The sequence below is a fragment of the Perissodus microlepis genome, chromosome 16 (assembly GCF_051167445.1).
Source record: "Perissodus microlepis isolate ML-2025 ecotype Zambia chromosome 16, ASM5116744v1, whole genome shotgun sequence".
In the NCBI taxonomy this organism is placed as follows: Eukaryota; Metazoa; Chordata; class Actinopteri; order Cichliformes; family Cichlidae; genus Perissodus; species Perissodus microlepis.
The window spans coordinates 23,221,834-23,244,595 of record NC_140476.1 but is presented as its reverse complement, the minus strand read 5'-3'; the positions used below and the strand labels follow the sequence as shown (position 1 = coordinate 23,244,595).

Here is a 22,762-nt window from a genome sequence, read left to right as displayed (position 1 = left end):
CAGTTAGTTTTGTGTTAAGCCTGTTTCATATTAGCCAAAATAAGCATTTCATTTAATATCACAGGGAATCATCTACTGACAAAGCTAACTAGCCAGTGGCAGCATTAGGCAATAACTCCCTTGCTTTACCCTCTTGAGCAAATTTGGTTGGAAAAAAGAATTGGTGCTAGCCAAAATTTCTAACTTTGATACATCAAAACAGTGATGATCCACAAACCAATGGGTGGCATCCATCTTTTATATACAGTCTAGACTTCGTAAGAAGATTTTTCTACTAACTTATCCAAGAAGTAGTTTAGCACATAACTACAAAAAACCACAAATCGTTGTGGGTATTGAACTAACATGATATAACATGTTAAACAGAGACTTTTAAGGGTGCTGCTGGGTGGATTTTATTGCCTTTGAACCACACCAAGGCTGTTCCCTCTGTTTTTGTGCTAAGATATTCAACTCAGCCTCAGTTTGTGTTCCTAATGCATTATCAATAAATCCCCAAAATACTATTTTAACCATCTAGCTTCATGTGGTTTTGTGACTTACAAAAGATGAATATGGTTGGGTACTTGAATCAGGACATAAAGGTGCACTTAAAAACCATTTTTATTTATGGAGGGATGTTTGGGTTGCCTTAATCAAATGTAGCGCTTTAATGCTGCTGCTGTTGCTTCACTAAAGATCTTTGGATTAAACGTCAAGTGTCATCGTCTCCCTCTTTGTCCGCAGTATTACAATGACTTTGGAGACATCATCAAAGAGACTGTGTATCGCACCAGGCAGATGGATAAAATAGAGAGTGCTCGCACACTGGTGCTCTGTTTGCAGCAGGTATTGTCACTGAAAAATATAAACTTCAACCCCAAACTGTCACTAGAAGGCAGCGAGATACTGATGTGCTGTCGTGTGCACCTCTCAGCTGTTTGTGCGCCTTAAGCAGGAGCAAGAGAGCGGCGGCAGGCCTCACCCAGGAGTCCAGACTTTCACCAGCATTAAAGAGCTAGCCAGGCGATTCACCCTCACCTTTGGGGACCTTGTCAAGTTTCGTGAGTGTGTCGTCCTGGTCCACAGGTTGGCACGTAACCTAATTTCTCTTTTTGTGTTACTTTTTGCTGATATTTTTCCTTTTTGTTCCTAAAGTCTGTGTGTATACATGTTTAGGAACGGCATCGAGTTCGTGTTCCAAGACTTTACTCAGACTCCAGACTCATCTACACCACTGTACCTCTCCTACCTGACCATCCTCAGCGAGTTCTCCAGCAAACTGCTCAGACCAGACAAGAAAGCAGTGTGAGTGCTGAAAGCAACAAGCAGGAGTTTAAATGGTTTTTAAAGAAAAACAAAAACCTCTGAAGGCTGCTCATGTCTGTGCAGGTTCTCCTACCTTCAAAAACACACTGCTGAGCACATTATTGACCTCAGGGAGGAGTGCTGGCAGCCTCTCATCTACTATCGCGCATCCCTGTTGGCTGTAGCCGAGGGGGAGGACGCCATATCCTACGTAAGCTCGGACAGGAAGGCCAACCTGCCCAATCGCTTGCCCTTCTCCAAACAAAAATGGGAAGGTAGGAGAGCCGAGTTCAGTCAAGCACAGAGTGATTTCCTCACCATCACCAGCTGCTTCAGGTGTGTATCCTTTTTTATTTTCAGGAAGAAAGTCCCCCAGTCTGTTTAGCCCTGGTGAATCCAAAGTCAGCAAGGTGCGCAAACCGAGCTGCAGCCCAAGGTGAGCCCAAGTGAAGTGTTTTCAAACCAGCTACGAAGCAGGTCTCACATGAATCACTGTAACCTGACCTCTCTCATCAGCCATCAGGAGAAAGCAGCTGATACAGATCCATTTTCTGTCCCTCTGGATCCTCCACCCAAAAGACTGCACGCTGAGGGATCTGTAATCTGTGTCACCAAGGAGCCAGATGATGGTGATGGTACCGTGGAGGTTGAGCTCTGAGTGTGAGGAGGTTGGGAGAATCGGTGCTGCCGTCTGCATGACGAGACCTCAACAGATGTTTTACTTATGATGCACCTTGTTACCAGTGTCCTCTGTGTGTAGATAGAAACTGGTGGGGTTTTTTGTACAGTGATCATGCAGCGTGTCATGTTTTCAGAAGGATGTGATCAGAAAGGATAAAGGTGGCAATATTCTGCCATGCAAAGACCAAAACCACAACAAATGTGTTTTAATCCACAGCTGAAAATAGTTCCTTATATTATTACCAACAACTGCTGTTTTAGTAAAGTTTCCCCAACACTGGACTTCCCAGATGTTTAAGTAAACAACTGAGGTTGTCTTACAAAAAAAAAAAAAAAAAAAGATAATCCAATTTGGGATCATTTAAAACAAGATGGAACATTTTCTGAAACTGTACATGAGATTTGAGTGGAGTGATACAAACTGGCTGAGTCAGGGACCAGAAGTACAAATTGTTGGTTTTGGCCTTTTAATGGAAAAATAATGACCAACACCAGGATTAATCTGGTGTTATGATTTACAGACCACTTTAATTTGAGGACCATTTGTATCAGTATGTGCATAGATTTTTTTTTTTTTTTTTTTTAAACATACAGCTTTACTGTAAAAAATACTTTATTTTTTAAAAATGACACTAAATACTTTCTCTTTTAGTTTTCCTATTGGACACAGGGTCAGTTAAGAATTGTAGTTTTTATTTTGATACCTGCTACTTATGTATTTAATATCAATTAATGTAAATTAAAAAAAAATATTGCCTTCAAGTTAATAATATATTCTATACTTGGAATAAGTTAACAAGCACTTTGTTACTTTTTGAAACAGCTGTACATTTATGTATTGTTGTGCACAGAAACATTGGTTAGTCTGGTAAATGATATTCTCTTATCACTAACAAACAGCGCAAACACTTGAAATGTGATATAGATCATTTTCAGCTGGCACAGATACACTTACCAGCCACTGTGTTAGCTACATCTTTTTCACCGCACGTTAATTCAAATTTCCAAATCAGCAATTCGGTGTGTGCAGGACCTGGACAAGATAACCTGCTGAAGTTCAAATTGGGTATAAGAATGGGAAGGATTTAAGTGACTTTGAGTGTGGCGTGGTTGTTGGTGCCAGACAGGCTGGTGCCAGTATTAGCTGGTCTCTATGGTCTCATCTGAAAAAGATGAAATATCCAGTGAGTCACAGTTCTCTGGGTGAAACTTCCTTGTTGATATCAGAGGTCAGAAGAGAATGACCACACTGCTTTGAATAGGAAGGCAACAGTAACGCAAATAACTTGTTATAATCAAGGTATGCAGAAAAGCATCTGTGAACAGCAGCAGAAGACCACTCCTGTCAGCTAAAACTAGCTATGATTTGCACAACCTCCCCCAAACTGGACAACAGATGACTGGAAAAATGTTTCCTTCATATAAAGTACAACACTGAACGTAACAAAAAGCATTTCTTTACATCACGCACCACATTAAACTGCACACTCAGTTTTCTTTAGTCTTCCATTAACCAAGGCTTTATTATTAATTTAAAGAAACACAAAACATTTGAAAATGGTTCCTTTTGTTCTGTCAAAGTAGTCAACTGAAGTACTCTGTGACATAGAAAAAAAAGGTCTAAAATACTTGCTCAAATCACATTTACAGCACAGCAAGCACAAAATAAATATTTACATTAATTTATAAATTCATCTCTAATAAATTATAACCCCATCTTGCACACACATTAAAGTCATAACGAATATAGGTCTGTACAACAGATGCTGTGTGTGTGTGTGTGCCTGTGTGTGTGTCCAGAAGGCTTAACGGTGGCTTGTTTGGCATTTACAGCAACCTCCAACTGCACTGACGAGTTTACAGCAATATAGAAAACACTTCGTTGTGATCACTGGAATGTAAGACTAGCCAATAAGTTCGATATCTGAATCCAATCAGCATGGTTTTTGTCCAAAATACAAAACAAAATGAAAAAAAAAAACAACAACCAAAACTCCCGGAGCTCCAGTGTGTGATTTTTATGTGACTGATTTCAAAACATTTATGTTTAGATGAAACAAAACTTGCCCCAAACATTATTGATGACCAACCATTACATGCAGAAAACATCTTGTTAATGTGTGGGGAGGGAGCAAAGGTCTAACGTGTTCACTCGTGACATCTTGTCTGCCGGGCTGTTTACTGTAAGTGTGAAAATGTAAAACGTCTGGTTCAGTATTGAACTACTGTCTGTACTTTAACGATTTCTTTGTCAAATCTGTGTCAGCATGCACGTTTCTCCATCTGTTTGCAGAAAAAGAATATGGCACTCTGGCAGTGCTTGACTGCATCTTTCTGGTTTACTCTGTTTGGTGATGTTTGTCCACTAACCAGGTGCATGACTTGTGTTTCTGAGAGTGGAAGGTGCTCAGCAGCTACACTGCAGGATAAAAACAAAAAACAAAAACAAAAATCATTCGAAGTCATCGTCATACTCATATTCATCCAAGTCCAGGTTGCAGTGCGGGGTGGGGATCTCAAAGAAGTGTCTCTTTGTCAGACCCAGCTCACTGGAGATGTGCTGCCCTAAAGGGCTCAGCGGATTTTCATACCTAAACAAAAATACACACAGACAAAACACTCAGTGTCATCAGGGAAAAGATACTTTAACACATTTTAAACTGTCACGAAACAGAAGTCAGAAGTAGTCAGACCAGTTTTTCCTTTGCTGTCAGGCCTCCTGTTCTTTCAAATTTAGCAATGTGGGATAAAATTCACAGGCAAAGTTTAGAACAGTGACAGTGAAACTTTGGAAAGAACATCTGATCAAGCCTCATATTTCCATTCTAAAAACGTCAGAATGCATTCTGACATTGAGTGAGGCCAGTCAATTTTTCCCTCCACCTGTTCCTTCTTCACAGCTTCTATACTGGCCTCGACCCATAGAAGTCATTCAAAGTCATTCAAGAATAAAACTGAATTTGACCAACATTTACAGAAACGTTGGAGACATGGTTGGGAAATATATATATATATATATATATATATATATATATATATATATATCTGCCTTCTTTCAGAGAGCTAGATGAAGTTAATGTACCAGGATATCAATATAACAAGCGAGAAATTTGTATTATTTTTCCTTTGATTTAGTTGTAAAGTTTATCAGTTTATTAGCTTTAGGGGTGAGGGTGATTGGATCTTTATTTAGAGAAACAAGTCTTCCCATCTAATTCTTAGCAAGAAAGTATATTCCCCAAAAATGTCAAAGTACTTTTTCAGTAACTTGGGTAACAGGAGCACAAGGCATGAACAGAGGCGGAAAAAGTTCATTCACTTATTTTAAGAGGAGGAAGGATAAAAACAGAAGCTGTCCAGTTCAAAAACAGACTCCCAGGTCCAGGCAGTGGCCACGATCATGACACCTTGCTGGCTGACATTACAATTATCTGCCCCATGCTCAGATCAGTGATGGGACAGGTAGACGCTAGGAGTGGGTTTAGGACTAGACTTTCCCAGAGGAAGAAGAGGAGAACAGCTGAACCCTGGTGGCACCCTCAGTTTCTTACCTGCTCTGGTTAGCAGCCATGCTTTAGAGTTAGTCGGTAGTGTTCCTAAAACCGCCACACAACATAGCTGTCAACAGTCTCATTTATCACAAACTCGCTCTCAGGGCGGCATTGAGCCATGACTCCTGAAAACTTAACAACACAGTGCACTCTCACTCATCTTATGACTTTATCTATGCAATCTGTGAATACTTTACAGCACACTTTCACTCTTCACACAGAAAAATGACTTTACTGATAATAATGATGAATTTTAGATTTACATAGTCAAGCTTAAGGTTATGTGCCTGCTGTCCAAAACAACTTTAAGTAATCAGATATATGCTTACTAAGAGCCACAGTTCATGTTCCATCTTATGTGAACAGATTACATTAAAGGAACCATCATACAGATGGCATTAATAATACTCAAATAAGGATAAAATAATCAGTAATTGCCTCAAAGGGGAAAAGTTCAAATGAAACTGGAGGCACTACGACTTTCAGCTGCTGTTGTTCAGGCTTGCAAGAAAAATCAATCCCAGTTTTATTCTCATTTTTTTGCACCAATGAGAACAAAAAAAACATCCAATTGCAAACAAGGAGGCTAAAGCTACCATATTCCAATTTATCATATTGCATCAGCTATTCATCACCAAACTTCAGAGACCTCTGGTGCCGTCCTAAATGTAAAAGCATTTTGAATTTGTAAGAAGAAAAGAACTTTTTTTTTAAGACTACGAGTGGACATGAAAGTGAATCCTTTTTTCTTTTATCTTTGCTTAAGAAAAACTAAATGTTTGAGAAAAACTGAACCTTGGATTGTAACTGCTGCCATTTCTGACAGACCTGTGAGTAACATCACACTTACACATCGTTACACTGGTCATTGGCTGCCTCCTCGGCTACCAGTATGTCGTACTCCTCTGCAGCATATTTCTCCCAGTTTGACAGCTCCTGTCCGTCCGTCTCCACCTCCTTAAAAACACGACAAGTTACATGATCCACTGGCAGGAAAACGAGACACGATGCTGTGTCAAATGTGGTGGCATCCAGTCAGAATTCAATCTTGCTCACCCTTATGACAGAGAACGGGTCCTTTTGCTCGTGGTCCAGGTACTTCTCGATGTTGAAGAGCGTGTCAAAGAAGATATGAGCCATCTTGCACCTCTTAAGATCCCGCAGACTGATCTTACCTGGACGACAAAAATCAGCTACTTCAAATGGAACATTTATGGTGTGGATATTAGGTAACTTGTATCTGTCTATATGAGGTTTAGCCTAGGAAGTAGTACTGATAACCCAGCTACAACATCTACTAAGTCATTTTACGGTTTGCCTCATCTTGGGGCGGAGGGAGGGACGGGTGTGGTGTTTTGTCCGCAGATTAAAACAGAGTATGGCTTTGGTGACAATATTTCAAACTCTGGCTGCAAATAACGATTTCCCTACTGCTTATTTTGACAATAAATACTTTAAAAGGTAAACTATACTTAATGTTTACTTTCTTGTTTGATTATATTAAATTAAGAAAGAAGAAATCTTAAAACAAAACTTTTTTTTTTTTTTTTTTAAAAACAATTCAGGTCATAAACTTAATTTCACCTAAGTAAGCTGTACTGCTTGGTGACTTAAACACAGTGAAAGTGATGGAGCGAATTTCTATCACACTGTGGATAACACCGGCAGCTGTCTCTCATCTATCAGTGTCCCCTCAGCTAATGATCAATGACCTGGCTTCAAAATGTGTGTGCACCCATGCCACTGTGATTGTGGACGAAGTGAAAACTACAATGTGAATGTCTGAGTGTGTATTAATGTAAAACAGGTCTGACCTTCAACCTCAGGCTTGACAAGGTCAAGCATTTGGCAGAGGCAGTCCTCAAAGGGCAGCGGCTCAATAGCCATGGCCTCCAGCTTCTGGCACTGCTCCTCGTAGAAGTACTCCAGCTCATACATGCTGAGCACCCCGTCCCCATCCAGGTCCATACAGCGGAACCAGTACTCTATGCTAATCAGACATAGATAACGTGAAAGAGGAGGGGCCAGACATGAGCGCAGATGAAACCTCTAAGCAAAAGGATGATGCAATCAGTGTGGCTGAGTGTCAAGATACCTGGTGTCAGTCTTCTTGTCTTCCTCAGAGATGAGGAACCAGACGAAATCAGCGTAACTAAGCCGCCCCTCCTTATACACTCGTCTGTCCCTGATGGAAAACACACAAAACTAGTATTAAAGCTGGCAGTGGAGACTAGATAAGACTTTCATCTTTTTAAACTTGATTACATTTACCTTGTTACTGTTCCTGAGAATATTCTCTCAATCATCTTCTGTGAAATGGCTGGAAAACAAATACACAAAGGGGTCACTTCCAATCCACTGTGTTTGGAAGAAATATCTCTTTTCCCTCTTAGGCAACAGCTCCTTCAGTTACTATACAACTTTTTCACAACACATGTAATCCATTCTCACAGTCTGTAAATCCAGACTGGCTAGTGCAGCTCTTTTTTAGCTTGACAATGCTATAAATCCTCTGGTCATCATTTCGACTGTACGGTGTTAGAAATTGTTCCAGACTTTGCGTCATTGGAATCGAGTATATATGCTGCTCTCTTATTGATCTCGTGTCTCATTTCCCCTGCTTCACTCACAGACCATCAACCAAGAACATGTGGTGTGGAGTGTGTGGGGAGGAAGTGTCAAAGACAAATCTTTTTTTTCCTGGCTGCGTGTTTGTTTTGTGAGGAGTAAGCCCGGACGGACCCAATAACATTTACAAATGCCTTTTTTTGTTCTATGTAGTTTCAGCCTACTGACTGTGCTGCCACTGGCAGCAAGACTTAAGCAAAGTTCATTTGGTTCTGATGAGGCTGAGCACTCCTCTTCTATCTTCTGTATGCATTTTTATAAAATACATGTTGATGGGACATAAAGAAAAAACTATATTGACCAAACTAATGATTTAAAAAAGGCAGGGGTGTGTTTGTGCACCTTGGTCATTGTGTCCTGCTAAGTCCTTCTGGTCTATGTAGAGGTCGTGATCGGTGTCCAGCTCCCAGAACTTGCAGTAAATAACATAGAAATGTTCGTAGGAGAAGAACTCTGTCAGCTGGTTCACATCCTCTTCTTGCTCCAGCAGCGCCACGTTCTGCCCAGCAGAAAGTAGAAAAATCTCTCATTATGATTATAGGCCAGTTACTATTGAAAATGATTCTTTTAACAGTTTATAAAGTCCCATCCCCCAAAAATTGAAGTTAATATGCATTTCCATATTGATGTGATTTCATTATTATTTTTTGAAAAGAGAAAAAAAACATATTAGATGTTTTAGAGTCCAAACAAATTGAGAGAAATGGTTATTATACATCTCTGTTTAAATTTAAAAAAAAAATGCAGAGTATGTGAATAAATACCTGGAGAAAGTTACTCTTCCTGAGCTCAGAACATGTTATTTTCCCCGTCCATGACCGGTTCACATTGTAAAATACCCTCTGAATCACCTGAAAAACAATGGACAGTCTTATCTTTGAGATAATGCCATTTCCGTGTTTCACTACAAAATGCAGTGGTGTATAATTAAGGCATACCGTTGTGATGTATCGCGAGTGAAAGTCTGGTGCCTCTTTTAGAAAGGCCAGGCCCGGGTGTGAGTTCACCACATCCTGGGAACATAAAGAACAAACCAGCTCACTTTGATGTTACTCTGCTTGATTTATAAAGCCAAACAAAAACAAAATAAACAAACAACCAAGCGATAAAGATCACCCCGATGACACGCTATGCCTTCTGCACTAACAAAAAGATACGATCAGTTAAATTCTGCAGTTATTTCCAGGCACCAGCTAAATGACAGACAACATCTGTCTTTCTTTACAGGTATACAAAGCACATGACTTTCAAAGAAGGAATGAAAATGAACAAAACTGATTCACACATCAGTAGCTGCCAGTGTTTATAGTTTATAAACAGTGCTATGTAAAGAAATTCTCCTTTTTAGGAAATCAGAATTTTCTTTGATTTACAAATTTTTTAAAATTCTCGTCCAACTTGTTTCGGGATGAGCTTGAGCCCTTTTTAACTGACAACAAAGTGTTAGGAAGGCCAAAAAGAATATGTTTACTGAGTGACCTTCTCTCCTTTCTAACGCCATAAAGTCACAGTGAGGGTGCTGCATTTCAAGTGAACACTGCAGCTATATTCTTGCCGTGAAACTCCCTCATGTCGCTTCTTTATTCTACTCCCCGTCTTTCTACTGGAGGAAAGAATTGTTGACATAAATGTGAAGGCGGCAATGAAATTAAAAGGCCTTATTTCAGGGCAGCCGTCGTGCCTCTTTGACTCTTACTGTGAGAAATTAAATCATAGAGAAACACATAAATCACAGGGCACAGGAAACAGGCGGGGACAGTCAAATCTACTCCACTGCAATCCGCCTTTCATTCATCAAAACAGTCAAAGGCGATTCGCTGAGTGGAACCATACAAATTAAACGGCGTGAGCCACAAGGCATCTCTGGTGGTATGCTAACGGGTGTTCAGCTCAGATCGCCACTTCTGCCAGCATGAAAATGAATCAGGTGTAGGGTGGGGCGTGTGTGGCACACCAACAGCTTGTCAGCTGGGATGCGAATACAAATAGCCGCCACAGCAGGTCCACATGGTAAGAATTTCCAAACAGTCAATTAAACCTCTCTTTTGAGGACAATAAATGAACCATAAGTCCAGGTTTTTGTGACTATTTTAGTACCATAATGCATTTATAACATGAGCCACATTTTCATCTCTATCAGGGGACTCTTCTCTCATAACACTATATTCCTAGCTTACAGTAAGGTGGCTGAATTAGTCCTCCGCCACATGAAAAAGCACAGTCTCAGCAGGGCAGTCTAAAAACATAAGTCCAGTTTGCACCACCCAAGCCAATGCTATTTTGCCATCCCACACTGCCAAATCCAGCCCTCTCCCTGGGTGTGCTACAGCCAGTACCTGCAGGAATGGAATAAAGTCATCTTGTTCCAGGTAATTACAGCCAGGCTTGGCCAAGAGGTGCACAAATTTAGAAGCGTCATCATGACAGGTCAGCAGAGTTCTGGAGGAGAAAAGAGAGAACAGATGGTTACAAGGTTACTCCCACTTTGGCTGTTAAGTTGCCTCTGTCTGTTTTATCATTCCTTCAAAAGCATAAGTTTGACAATGTTGTACTAAAAAGTGCTTATGTGAAAGTATAATACATTCTGAAATTAGGATTCTGTATCGCTGCCGGGTGATTATAAGCATGGAGTGTTATGGTAGCAACTCAAAAATAATGGGAGTGTCTGTTGTGGCCTCTTCTAAGAATGGCTCAGTCATGAGCTAAAGTCAAAGGGCAAGTCTGTCCAGTTCTCTGGAGGCTTAAGATATTAATACAAGAGCATGCCTATTGCACACAACCACATTCAGTGCAAATCACCAGTATAAAAGCCCCTTGGTATTCCTTTCAGTTTCATGTAGAAAGACACTGAAAGGATGTTTTCATTTATACACTGTATATATACAGAGCGTCTTTCCCCTTGTGATGTTTATGAGGGCAAAGATTTTTGTTTAGGAATGAAAAGGAAAATGCAATAACAGCAGAGATAATAGCAGTGTATGTTATTCCCAGCGAGTGGTCATCATTGTTCAAAGGAGATTGTTTAAGCCATTTGGCTGTGAGTGAATGCACCAGTGGTCTAGTGACAATAAGAGAAGCTATTGTCTTACTTTCTCCACATAGCCACAAACTTGTGAACGGACACGAAGCCCGTCCTGTCGCCTCCAGCTGAGCAGAACAATGGCACTTTCCAGTAGAGGGGACACTCACAGGCCTATGGAGACAAGGTGGCAGAAGAAACGGGGTAGTGTGTGATCAGGATTTAGAGAAGATAGAGGGGAAAGATTAAATAGAAATGCAAACTCCACAAAACACACGTGACCATTAATGCAGAAATGAATAGTGAAAAGACATCAGAATCAGAATGAGTGTTTCACGGTTTAAAGACTTCCCAGAGGAAACCTAGCTGTCATTGCTCTCTTTACTTAGGTTCCCCTCTGACCATCACCAACCTTCTTCAAGGTCACGGAAATAATATTTTTCCAGGAGGTTTTAAACATCAGCAAACATTCGTACAGTCAGGAGCTAAATGGCACTAATGAAAATAATTTGCTGTGTGGCAGCTCCATGCTACAAATTATGTACTCACCTTGGCAACCTGCCCCATATCCTCAATGGTGGCTCTTTCATTTGGGAATTGGGAAAATATTTTCTCAATTTTGGAAATGAGGCTGTCAATGCTAAGGTTGGCTTGGGGGCGGCCCTGTGGGAAGTAAAACTTGGGAATGCTTTCACTCAGTGCTGTGGTGACTGGCTCCTCCGTCCTCACCTGAGCCTGGGATAAACACAGAGAAACAAGCAGTTAGCGGCTGATGCTAGCAAAGGCTAAGACCACTCAGCTCAAGTATTCCAGCATGAGCTCGAGGCTCGCCTGAACACAAACTCTACACATTACTGGCATTCATGTAACTATACCTCTCAGCAGCCCAAAGGCCATCAGGGAAGAGTTGTGACTACTCAGCAATCACAATTATTCATGTGACTGACATTTTGCTCCAATACAAATTCACTAAAAGATTTGAAATAATATCTACCAGTGTTTGTAACTTATAATCATTTATTTATGAAACAGTGTCAAAAGGATTTAAGAATTTAGGGCTTTAGACTGGATATAGCAATCTGCAGATAGTAGAAGTCTATAGTAATGATGTGGACAACTTGTGCTACATTAGTCAAATGATTGGTCTAAAGGGTGTTTTGTTTGAAATCTTAATGGAGAATGAGCAGTTTGTACTGAATGATGATTACAGGCTACCCGTGGCCAACTACAATAGGGTATTATACTAAATTTAGTCTTGCAATTTTTGTGCACTGTGATTCAGATGTAAACATGGTGACTTAAAACAACAAGTGTGTTTTAATAAGTCATTTTAAAACCGCTCTACTTTTGTTTCCACTTAAGGAAAACACAGAATTTCAAGACTTTATCTTAAATGTTAGGATCCATGTAAAGATAAGTGAAAAAAATAATTGCAAGATTTTAATACAAGCTTCCTAATAAATGCATGTAAATGGCGAGGCACACTATCAAACATGGTTCATGGCAGATGTTATGGATGGCTCTCTCAAGTACCCAAGTAAATCACGAGTGACAGTGTTATCACTTAAACGAGTGCTGTTCGTCTACGGCCACTATGGTTGTCTTTAGTGGAGGGAAACACAGCTGAGGAACTAAATGAGTTACGGACTGCAATGTTATGAATGTGTGCCTCAAAAGGAGAGCAACAGCTTTTTAAAAACAGAAAAATTAAAGCCTGCCTTTTTTATTTGTTTTTGTTTTAGCTGTGGGTATTTTTCTTCTTTATTATTGACTGTGATCTATTTTATTCTGTTCTACGAAGCACTTTAGAGTTATGTCTTGAAAAAAAAAAGTTATACAAATAAAGTTTATTTGTTTTATTGGCAGGATATTATAGGCAAGAAACAAAACTGAAACAGGATTAAGTCAGGGATATACTCTGTACACAGCAGAGGCTAGTGGCTTGAAATGAATGTATTCACCTTCGATGCTTGTGTTTGTGCAGTTTCCTAAGTGATATAAAAACCTGCCTTTATGTTGGAGCTTGCATACGTCTGTGTCTGTTATTATTACTATGATCCCAGGCAGAAAACATCATTTTTTATTGTCAGAGCTTGGTTGCTTGTGCTGTATAATTATTATTTTGTTCATTTATGCTTTGTTTAACCATGAAAACACGTGTTTCCTGCCAATGGAAAATAACATATTCTCTATTCTAACAATGGCGACATAATATTATGTCCAAGAATGTCACAGTAAATCCAACTGACCACTAGGGGTGGGGGAAAAAATCGATACTGTGTAGTATCGTGATATTTTGTTTGCTAATAATGTATCGATACAGGGACAGCAGAAATCGATATTTTGTTACAAAAAAGTTTTTGTGCTCGGACTTCAGAGCATGTTGATCCTTTTTCTGAGCAAGAATCCTGACACTGTCCAAATGTGTTTAACTTTTTTTATGGCAGCAATAAACATGACAGTTTACTTATTTTAATTTAAGACATGTTTTAGTTTAATTAAGTGTAAAACTTTTTTATTTAATGTAAAATTATATTTTGTTTTAATTTACTTTCAAATTCTTCAGTTGCTGAATAGGCTGCATAGTTTTCATAAATTGCATAGTTCAGAATAGCTATAATTGTACCAGATGGTTGCATTCAGTTAAGTTGGACTAGACTGTAATACAAACCGTTCAGTTTGTCAACAATAAAACTGACTGAAATGAGAGAAAGACTGAGTGCGAGACTTTGATATTAGATAAAATGAATACTGATAAAGTTTACCTTTATGTACAGAATCTGAATATCGCAAAATATTTCTAAAAATTGCAATAATATCGTATTGTGAGTTAAGTATTGTGATAATATCGTATCGTGGGATGTATGGTGATTCCCACCTCTACTGACCACACCAACAGAGCATAGCTGACATATTAGGAAGATATCAAACTCACTGATAAAAATGACCACTGTGTCACTCACACGGTGCTATGAGCCTTACACATAAAAAGACACAACGCGCTCAGTGCCAAATGTGTTGTTATGCTGCACTTATCACTATGCAGACTTTAAAAGACGTACAAATTACCTTGTAAAATCATCACTAGGAACTTGAATGACTGTGTAAACATTAGACTACTTTTTATTGTTGCTATTTTATTGCCATTTTATTATTGTTGTAATTTTAATGTTTGTTTGAAACAGGTCTCTCTTGTAAATGAGACAGTGAGTCTCAATGGGACTACCTGTATAAATAAAGGTTACATTTAAAAAACAAAACAAAAACCCAGTTACTAAATACAGCCTGAGCAGACTATACTTTCCTCTCAATCGTCATTCTCAAAGACTATTCAAATGAGTCAACAATGCTCTAACGGAATCATTTTGTGAGGCCTCTAATAACTACATAAACACACCCACGCTTTGCTCAGTTAAGACACCAAAAATAACATCTTGCTGTTTCTTTTGGTCAAACATGTATTCTACCCAAAGTTTATTAGACTAAGTCTCCATGTAACATCATGACTGTAACAATAAAACATTCAACAATAGCTTAGAAAGGCCTTAAATTACAGATCTAAACATAACAGGATGGTAAATCTTTCCTTGCCAGCTTCTACTTGTATGACTGTTAGTATTGTCTGAAAATGTTTTGTTGTACTCTAATAAATGATGAATGCTGCTGATCCTCCGCTCTTGTCCTCTGTGTTGGTGTGAGCCATGGCTATAAAAGGACATAAACATCTCCCGTTGCCCTGCCCCGCACTGTCCCCTCTTTCTCTCACTTCATGCTAACCGCTAGCAAAGCTCTTGAGCACAACTGCTAAGCCACATGACATTTTACATATTCCCCATGATGTGGTCTGAAAAAGGACAGAGAGGCAGCTGTGCATAACATACCACAAACGATGAAACACCATCCAGTACGCTCAAATTCCCTACATCTCCGTACAAATGAAGAATACCTTCATTAACTCTAAACTCATAAACAAAAAGAAGAACTGATTGCACAACATTTCACATGACACAGCTGTGCGTGAAAGCAAAGTTTACAATATGCACAGAAAAAGAGTTAACTACTACTTTGCCTTTATTTGCCTAATCCGTTATTGTACTTTAATTAGTAATTGTGCTACAGTGACATCTGAATACCAAGAAATTAAGCCCATAAATACCAGTCAACATTAATAGACCTGTCCCCTCACTGACAGGCCAGCAAAGCCTGTTTGACACAGCGTACACTCACACAAACACCTGCCTGTCCTTGCTGGAAGGCTCTCAGCCTCTTCTTAAACCGAGAGGGCAGAACAAAGTCACATCCACGTGCCAGCAGAGCCAGCTCCTTCCTCAGGTCAGGGTCCTGACGCAGGGATAGCTCCTTCATCCTCATCCTCGCTCCACACAGGACGAGGAACACATAAACATAAACAACACTCAATCCAGCGTTATCCCCTTGACCATGCAGTCACCACTGTAAGTTAAAAGGCAGTGGAAGCAGCGAAGCTTCTCTGTGGGTATGTCCCTGTGGTTGTCCTCCGTTTGAGTGAGAGCCACTTAATGCATGAGAGCAGCTGCTACTGTGACTCTCTCTCCCATTCCAGATCTGGTCTCACAATTTCAGCTCAGCCTGCTGCTCTGTCCCAGCCTCTACCCAACATGCACACGCACACACACAAACGCAGCAGTGTCAGGGAGCCCTTGCCTCAAAGCTGCTGGGGAGATAAGGAAGAACTGGGTGCATGTGTGTGGGAGTCACCTAGTGTATGTGTGGGATGGGAGGGGGTTCAATGGATCTGCCCTTTCCAGTTTGCATTCCTGAGTCCTCATTGAAGGTTATGTAAAGAGACAGACCTGTTGTTGCAGCTAGCAGTCGCCAGAGTTCAACTGCAGGATGGCTCTCCATATGACAATGTCACACTGTTCAAGCTAACTGGTTTTCCTTCTGAAGGCTTCCACAAAACAAAAAACTTGGGAAACTGACCCCCTTATTCTTTAAAAGGCATCAGGGTGCTAATGAGAAAATTCAGAATAAACCCCTGAAGTGATGGAATATAATGAAAGCTGCATATTACTTCTACTGTCACTAAATCTGCCTCCAAGCATAGATCACAAAAAGAGATTGAGCCAGAACAAGCTACTGATGCATGGGTATGTAAAGTAAATAAGAAGGGTATTTATTTAATACTATTTAATGACAGAAAACAAGGGTCCACTCATCAGATCATATCTAGACAGCCATACATTTTCCCATACGTTTTGCATGCTGTCTTCTGGTGGTTTTTGTTTTGCCTTCCCTTCGCAAGCTTAGGCTGCCAGCCATTCCACATCTTATTATAGTTGATGGGCAACAGAGCGAGGCAACGGGACATGCCAAATTCAAAGACTGATGACTGAACCAGTCTGGGCCTATTAAAAGCACCACCAAGCACTGTTTGGGCAATCCAAGAAACTAGATCTGGAAAAACATGAGTGTATCTTTAGTCCTCAAACAAACATCTACTTCCGATTGCTGTTATCCTGAAATGACGGCAATTACATCAATTCTTCATAAGCGCACTGATCTAACAGCTGTAGAGTTGCGTTGACTGCAGAGATTGTAGACAGGGCAAAGCCCAACGCCTAAACACCTTCTCATGCAAGTAGCTAATCAAACAGAAATGTCATAGAAATGTCCACATCAGAAGACTATGTAAATAAACCTGTTTCTGTTAATGTCATTGTCCATAGAAACTAAAAGCACACCCACTGTATTTTTAGATGACAGGACTCCACAGTTTTCCACTGGTTTCTGCTCAGTCCCAGTCCCTGGTGTCTTCCCTACAGGATGCTGCTGCTGCTTGATAAGCTGTTTGTATACATTCATTTCACATCAGCTGCCTTTTGCTGATGCTCATCAATACAAATGAAACGTAGAAAGGAAAGCACAACCAAAAGAAACAAAACAAAAAAACTCCAACAAGCCCTTGACCAGATTCAAGCTTGAACTCTCATCTACTGTTCAGTCTATTTTTGCATAAGCAAACAAAATGTGAAGTCTGTTCCATAAACAGAGCCATCACGACACAGCAGGGATAACAATGTGTTGTTTTACACATGTAAAAATAACCCCATGGGTGTGAGAAGTGATGGTGCACAGGTTCTGTATAAAGTTTGTGCTTTTTAATTAACTAGATAAGACGAGCTCCAGCAGGCGCTATAACAAACTAAATCATCTTAGGGACACTCCAGGAAAGTTGTCTGAACAGCACCTTGAGAGGCAACTATCTTACAGACAAGCTGCTAAACATCCCCAGGCTGATGGGTCACTTAGTAAACAGAAAAGCAGGAAAACTCAAGCTGACCCCATAATGTGTCCAATCTCTAAACTGTGAAATCTGATTTGTACACAACAATATGTTAAGTCATGTTGACTTAACTGAATTACAGATGAGATTATGAAACACACTGTTCACTGTTAGAGACCTCTGGCAGATCTACGTGTTAGCATTTCAAGCACTCAGATGGCAAGATGAAGCTGGATTTTAGATGGGCTTCAGCAGACTCATACTCTACAACTATGATATTCAAGAGACCAAACCCACCAATCCTATCTGACAGTGACATGATTTCTACATCCAATCAGTGGCGACTTAAACCATCACAACCCTTTGGTAGAGCCACAGCTTGTTCACAGAATGAGAACAAAGCCAGTGCTGCAGTGAAATCCAGAAAGCTCTAACTCAAATCCCCACAACTGGGATTTGAGTTAGACCATCTATGATGGGGATTTGGGATACATGTGAATATTTGTCAGACATTCAACTGAGTAACTGATAACACAGTGGTCACAGACAGAACATGATGTGAGTAACAAATGTCATAGCAGTCTAACCTAGATATTTGAATGAAAATCAATGTAACCGATATGAACAAGAAGTAGAGCTAAGGGTCTGTAACAGCAAAGGAAGAAGCTGTAGCTAAGACACAGGCACACCGGTACTTGTATAACAGCACTGCAGTCTGTTTGTTTAAAGATTAGACTGTAAAGGAAGTTTGTAAAGGAGTTTTTTCTTCTATTGGCACCATAATATATTTAAGCAGGATGATAAAATTTTGATGTACCGTACTTTTTTGACATTAATGGCATAACTAGGTAATAGGAATTAATATGTCAAACAATTACACTTTTTATCAAGATATTCAAATCTCATGAAAGTAGGAGATGCCACCACTGAAGAAATATGCTTTCAATGCATCCTATAGTTTTACAGAAAGCTCACAGTACTAGTTAAAAACAACATTTGCTATTGTACAACGTTGACGCACAAATGACTGAGACTCCAAAATAATAGCACTTGCGGGAAACACTTTAACACCTGGTGCTCTCTGACAGGTCAGACAACTGATAACGTGACCCCAGACCCCCTGCTTCAAATAGCTTCTATGTTGCTGAGTGCAACCAAGCATGTTATAAAAAGATGTCTTAAGAAATGCACGATATACCAAATGCAGATGCGGAGAACAGAAAAAAAAAGTGAAACCCTCAAATGCAATGTGCTCTCACTGCCCTATATTTCAATAACTCACCATTTGACCAATTGGACTCCTAACACTGAAGTGATTTTACGTGTTGAGCTACACAGCAGCTCTGAAAGCCAAGCATTCATGGGAGAGCTGATATTTACTGTACATAGTGTAAATAAAAGACCTGCGACTACATATCCTGACAATGAGCAGCATCTAATGGAAGCAGTTTCAAAGGAAATTACGCAGAAGATGAATGTGCTGCCACACCTCATCTCACTGGCAGAGTTCTGGGTATCCAATGCCAGCACAAGGGAACCAAGGCTATCTATATCAGTGTCTGATGTCAAAGTCAGACCAGCTGTTCCAGGCTGCATCAGTGTGACATAAATCGAATTTTTTAGTAATCCTTTGAAGAATGCATCTGTATGCAGGAATTCATTTTGTTGTCTTAAAATAGAAGTATTGCATTTATTCACCCTCACAATCCCTCTAATATTGAGTGACACAGTGTGGCCACATGCCATGACACATCACAGCAGAATATACAAACTGCCCAGCAGTTGCCTTATAACTGATTGATCAGCAGAGAGAAGGCATTAGCGGGCAAATTTCACAGTGGTGTGTGTGAGAGAGAGTGTGTGTGTGTGTGTGTGTGTGTGTGTGTGTGTGTGTATGCAAATATCCAAAAGTTTAGATTCAACCCTCCAACTGTTCAAATGATTAAGGCTCAAGATAAAGAACAGAAACAAAGAAAGCCCCTGATAGACAGTTAAAGATAATTGATTACTCTAGTTTCAAAGAGTGACTCTACAATCCACACTTCCTCTTGTGGTCAGGCTATTAAATAATCAACTATAGCTATGAAGAATGAGTTTTTACGTCAACCCCAAAATTTATAATAGATAAAACTGATGGACGTTTAATTAGTTAATTTCATTTTATTGTCCTCTATTGAAATATGCTGTTTATCCGTGCCTATAAGGCTGTGTAGTAAGTTGTAAGACCATAGTTAAGCATAGTTATTTATTTTATAACATACTACCACTAGTGCTACAACTGGTACTGCTAGTCATGTTTCTAATATATAAACATGTAAGTTGAAACAAACATTAGATCCCATTCTCCTGCTCTGTTATTTTACATGTCTACTTGAAGATCTCCTCATGCACCTCTTTAGCATGTCACTAACATGTAGGAGGTGGGGTCCTGAGGAGCGTATGCCTCCAGCTGTCTCAGGCTGTCTCACTGTCATCACATGCACTAATGTCCATAATCTATCACTACTCTAGGCTTTCACGTTGCACTTCTCATCCTAACAGATTATGAGTCCTTGAGCAGATATACAAAATATTTACGGGCAGCTAACTATTTTGTGTAGATTTTTTTTAGGCCATAATCTAAACAATCCAAAGTAAAACACCTTGGACCCAGCAGGGTAAGAAGTACAGCAAACAGACTGAAAGAAGTAACCAGAGCGCCAGGGACAGGCTAGGTTCAGACACTCCCACTTCTCATACCACACTAATTCGTGGGTGAGGCCTGAACATTTGGAAAGTATTTGACTAATAATCACTACATACGCCTACAGACAAGAAGGCTCCACTGTGACTGGGTAGAGTGGACAGCCTCTAAATGTCTTTGATGCTGTAGGTCACTCAGCATCCTCTTGTGGCCAGTGAGAGCAAACAGAGATCCCAGAACATACAAGTAAGGGAAACTTGACAATTAAATCAGTTTAATACAGAATTTAAAAAACTAATTACAAAAAAACATTGCAAAGACAGATGTTAAGCAAATATAAGTGAAATCCACACTATGTCCATTTAGATGTACCATTAAACTGGACATGTATGCTTTGTATGACAAAGCTCAACTTATGACTAAAACAGAATTTTTTTTAGATTGCAAAAAAGTAACTAGGAGGAGGATAACATTAATGTTTACGAACCTTTCACATGAGATATTTTGATGCTAAAGTAAATTATCAGTGGCAGAAGCCAATGTTTATCTAGTGTGTTGCATCAGTGTTGCACTGGTTAAAAGTTGTTTTTGATCTTGTTTAAGTGTGATGAAGAGGGAAGTTGATTTTTTTTCTCCCTTGTTTCCATGTTGCAAAAAGGAAAACTAAACAATAACAACAACAAAAAAGGCCCCCAAAACTCTACCACTTTTGGCTAAATTAGCATTTTTAACACTGACCCAGAATTTCAAGCTCAGACATGTCCTTTTTGCAAGTACATTAAATTTGTACGTCATTCATTTAACTCACACTAGCATAGCAGTTGTTATGGTCATTACTGACTGGAAAATCACCAGTTTATGATTTCAGCTAGTTTAATTAATTAGAGTTCAATGAGCCAGATAAACATTATTTGATCCTAAAATGGTCAGAAATAACAAGAAAACCCATAGTTTTCTATCAAATAAGGTGACACATAGTGACTGCATTTTCTGTTCCACATCATACTCGCTTTGCTGCTGCCCCACCAAAAGGCCCATTCTGTGCCAGGAAAACCCTGGTTTAAATGTGCAAATATGGATTTAATTTCAGGTTACTGTATGGATTGCACAATACTAAAAAGATATGCAGATAAACTGCCAGTTAAACATACAAATAAGTGCAGTACAACTATAAAGATAAACTTACCAGACTGATAAGCTGTTGTAAAAAAATGCCAAGCCAGGATTGCTTTATAGTTGGCTCACCAGAAAGCAAAGAGAGGTTCCCCTTTCGACTTTAAGTACACGTTTACTATCGGTATGCAAAGAGTTTAAAATATTCAAATCATTGTGCAACACACCCTCAAGTACCTCAAGGTGGTTTCAGGAAGAAAAAGAACAGGGTGGCACACCTCGTTTTTCATACTAGTAAATCAAAAACTCTGCAGTGTAATGCCTTTAGGATAAAAAAAACAAAACAAAAACGGACTAACAGCTGGCACAATGCAGAACTCCTTGTTTAGTGGATCTTAGTATGTGTGTGGATTTTTTCCTGTGGCACCTTAAGACCTTTTGGCTAAATTTTTCAACAATTAGTTAAATGCTTACTAAAAAACATGGAAAATGTTTTTTTAATACACAGTTTACCTTCTTTGTGCTGAGAGATCTCCGTAGTACTCTTCCACTTGGTCCAGTCATTCTGGTGTTACTGCTACTTCGGGAAGGCAGGGTACTGGTAGATGGGGTGCTGAAAGGTGTACTTAAGGGAGCAGGCTTCTTCTCTGCCAGGTTCTTCTGTGATGCTACATTGTTGTTTTCATTGAAGCTTAACGACCTTTTATCTTGAGCGTCCCCAATACTTAATTCAATAGGCTGTCCACTTTTGATTAGATCAAGATAATCTTTGAGTATTGACTGAGTTGTAGGATCACTCAACCAGTTGAGAAATAGCTCGTCTACTTTCATTTTAAGAACCGGCTGGAGAACTTGTGGTGACGGCATTTTGGGCAATGTCGTCTAAAGCTTCCTCTGATGACCGTACCTGCGAAGAAATAAAAGCATCTTTAAACTCACACCACCAATATCTGCCTCCCACACAACGTCCATCGATGACACGAAACTGTCAGAGCAGCGGCGCTGAGTAGGTCACTGAGCAAAAAAAACATGACACGAGCAGTAGCCCTTGCTTTGAGTACAAACCAACACTCACTCATGTTATTGAATTTTAGCGCGAAGGGTCAATGCTTTAGCCCATAGGCGAAAGTGGGAAACCCATATTACTTCAATAATGTTTCGAGCCAATTTTAATCCACCACACGTCAAAAACGGCTGCATAAAGTAAACATTTCAAAAGCTTCCGTCAATTAAACCTATCCTTCTATGGAAGAACGGGGACTACAACAGGTTTAGCTACTAAAGCTTTAGCTTTAGCAGCTAGCGCCAACTAGCCAATAAATGCACCCACCTTGCCGTGAATGGAGAGCAAAGCAAAACACGTTAATATGACTCTACATTTCTTTCATAAGCGATGATACTCAGCGTACGTTCGGCTAACAGTCAAAAATAAAAGCACCATCGAAATTCCGGTGACATTCATTTCTCTGGGAGAAAACACAGCAGACAGGAACAACTTTTCAGGCTCTCGTTCCCCTGGTAACCACACAGCGTTA

At 39.7% G+C, this 22,762-nt stretch overlaps 2 protein-coding genes across 4 annotated transcripts in view; one reads left to right on the top strand and one right to left on the bottom strand.

The window, feature by feature from the left end:
* LOC146370931 (cohesin subunit SA-2) overlaps window positions 1-2,555 on the top strand; it is a 17,914-nt gene extending 15,359 nt beyond the window's left edge. The window contains exons 27-32 of the mRNA XM_084954651.1: window positions 727-828; window positions 917-1,068; window positions 1,159-1,287; window positions 1,372-1,562; window positions 1,648-1,723; window positions 1,804-2,555. Of these exons, the coding sequence (XP_084810777.1) occupies window positions 727-828; window positions 917-1,068; window positions 1,159-1,287; window positions 1,372-1,562; window positions 1,648-1,723; window positions 1,804-1,945 (792 nt within the window). The 3' untranslated portion in view covers window positions 1,946-2,555. The remainder of the gene's footprint in view (window positions 1-726; window positions 829-916; window positions 1,069-1,158; window positions 1,288-1,371; window positions 1,563-1,647; window positions 1,724-1,803) is intronic.
* ppp2r3b (protein phosphatase 2, regulatory subunit B'', beta) lies at window positions 2,290-22,762 on the bottom strand. Of its 3 annotated transcripts, XM_084954652.1 has the most exons (14): window positions 22,558-22,762; window positions 21,741-22,134; window positions 11,716-11,901; window positions 11,237-11,340; window positions 10,484-10,586; window positions 9,086-9,160; window positions 8,912-8,998; window positions 8,490-8,646; window positions 7,791-7,839; window positions 7,615-7,704; window positions 7,334-7,509; window positions 6,576-6,694; window positions 6,370-6,476; window positions 2,290-4,559 (listed from the first exon to the last, which is right to left on the bottom strand). In XM_084954652.1, exons 2-14 carry the CDS (start codon window positions 22,092-22,094, stop codon window positions 4,421-4,423), a joined length of 1,746 nt encoding a protein of 581 aa, XP_084810778.1. In that variant the 5' UTR covers window positions 22,095-22,134; window positions 22,558-22,762; the 3' UTR covers window positions 2,290-4,420. The 3 variants fall into 3 exon arrangements, with proteins under 3 accessions (XP_084810778.1, XP_084810780.1, XP_084810781.1); XM_084954654.1 differs by lacking the exons at window positions 21,741-22,134; window positions 22,558-22,762 and adding an exon at window positions 15,394-15,902; XM_084954655.1 differs by lacking the exons at window positions 21,741-22,134; window positions 22,558-22,762 and adding an exon at window positions 15,406-15,898.

Excerpts from the sequence above, each read along its gene's own strand:
- ppp2r3b (XM_084954652.1), bottom strand. The coding sequence starts at position 22,094 with ATGCCGTCACCACAAGTTCTCCAGCCGGTTCTTAAAATGAAAGTAGAC. Across the intron at positions 8,647-8,911 it reads GGAAGAGTAACTTTCTCCAG|AACGTGGCGCTGCTGGAGCA; the intron begins GTATTTATTCAC and ends TCTGCTGGGCAG. Across the intron at positions 7,840-8,489 it reads AGCAGGACACAATGACCAAG|CCATTTCACAGAAGATGATT; the intron begins GTGCACAAACAC and ends TTTGTTTTCCAG.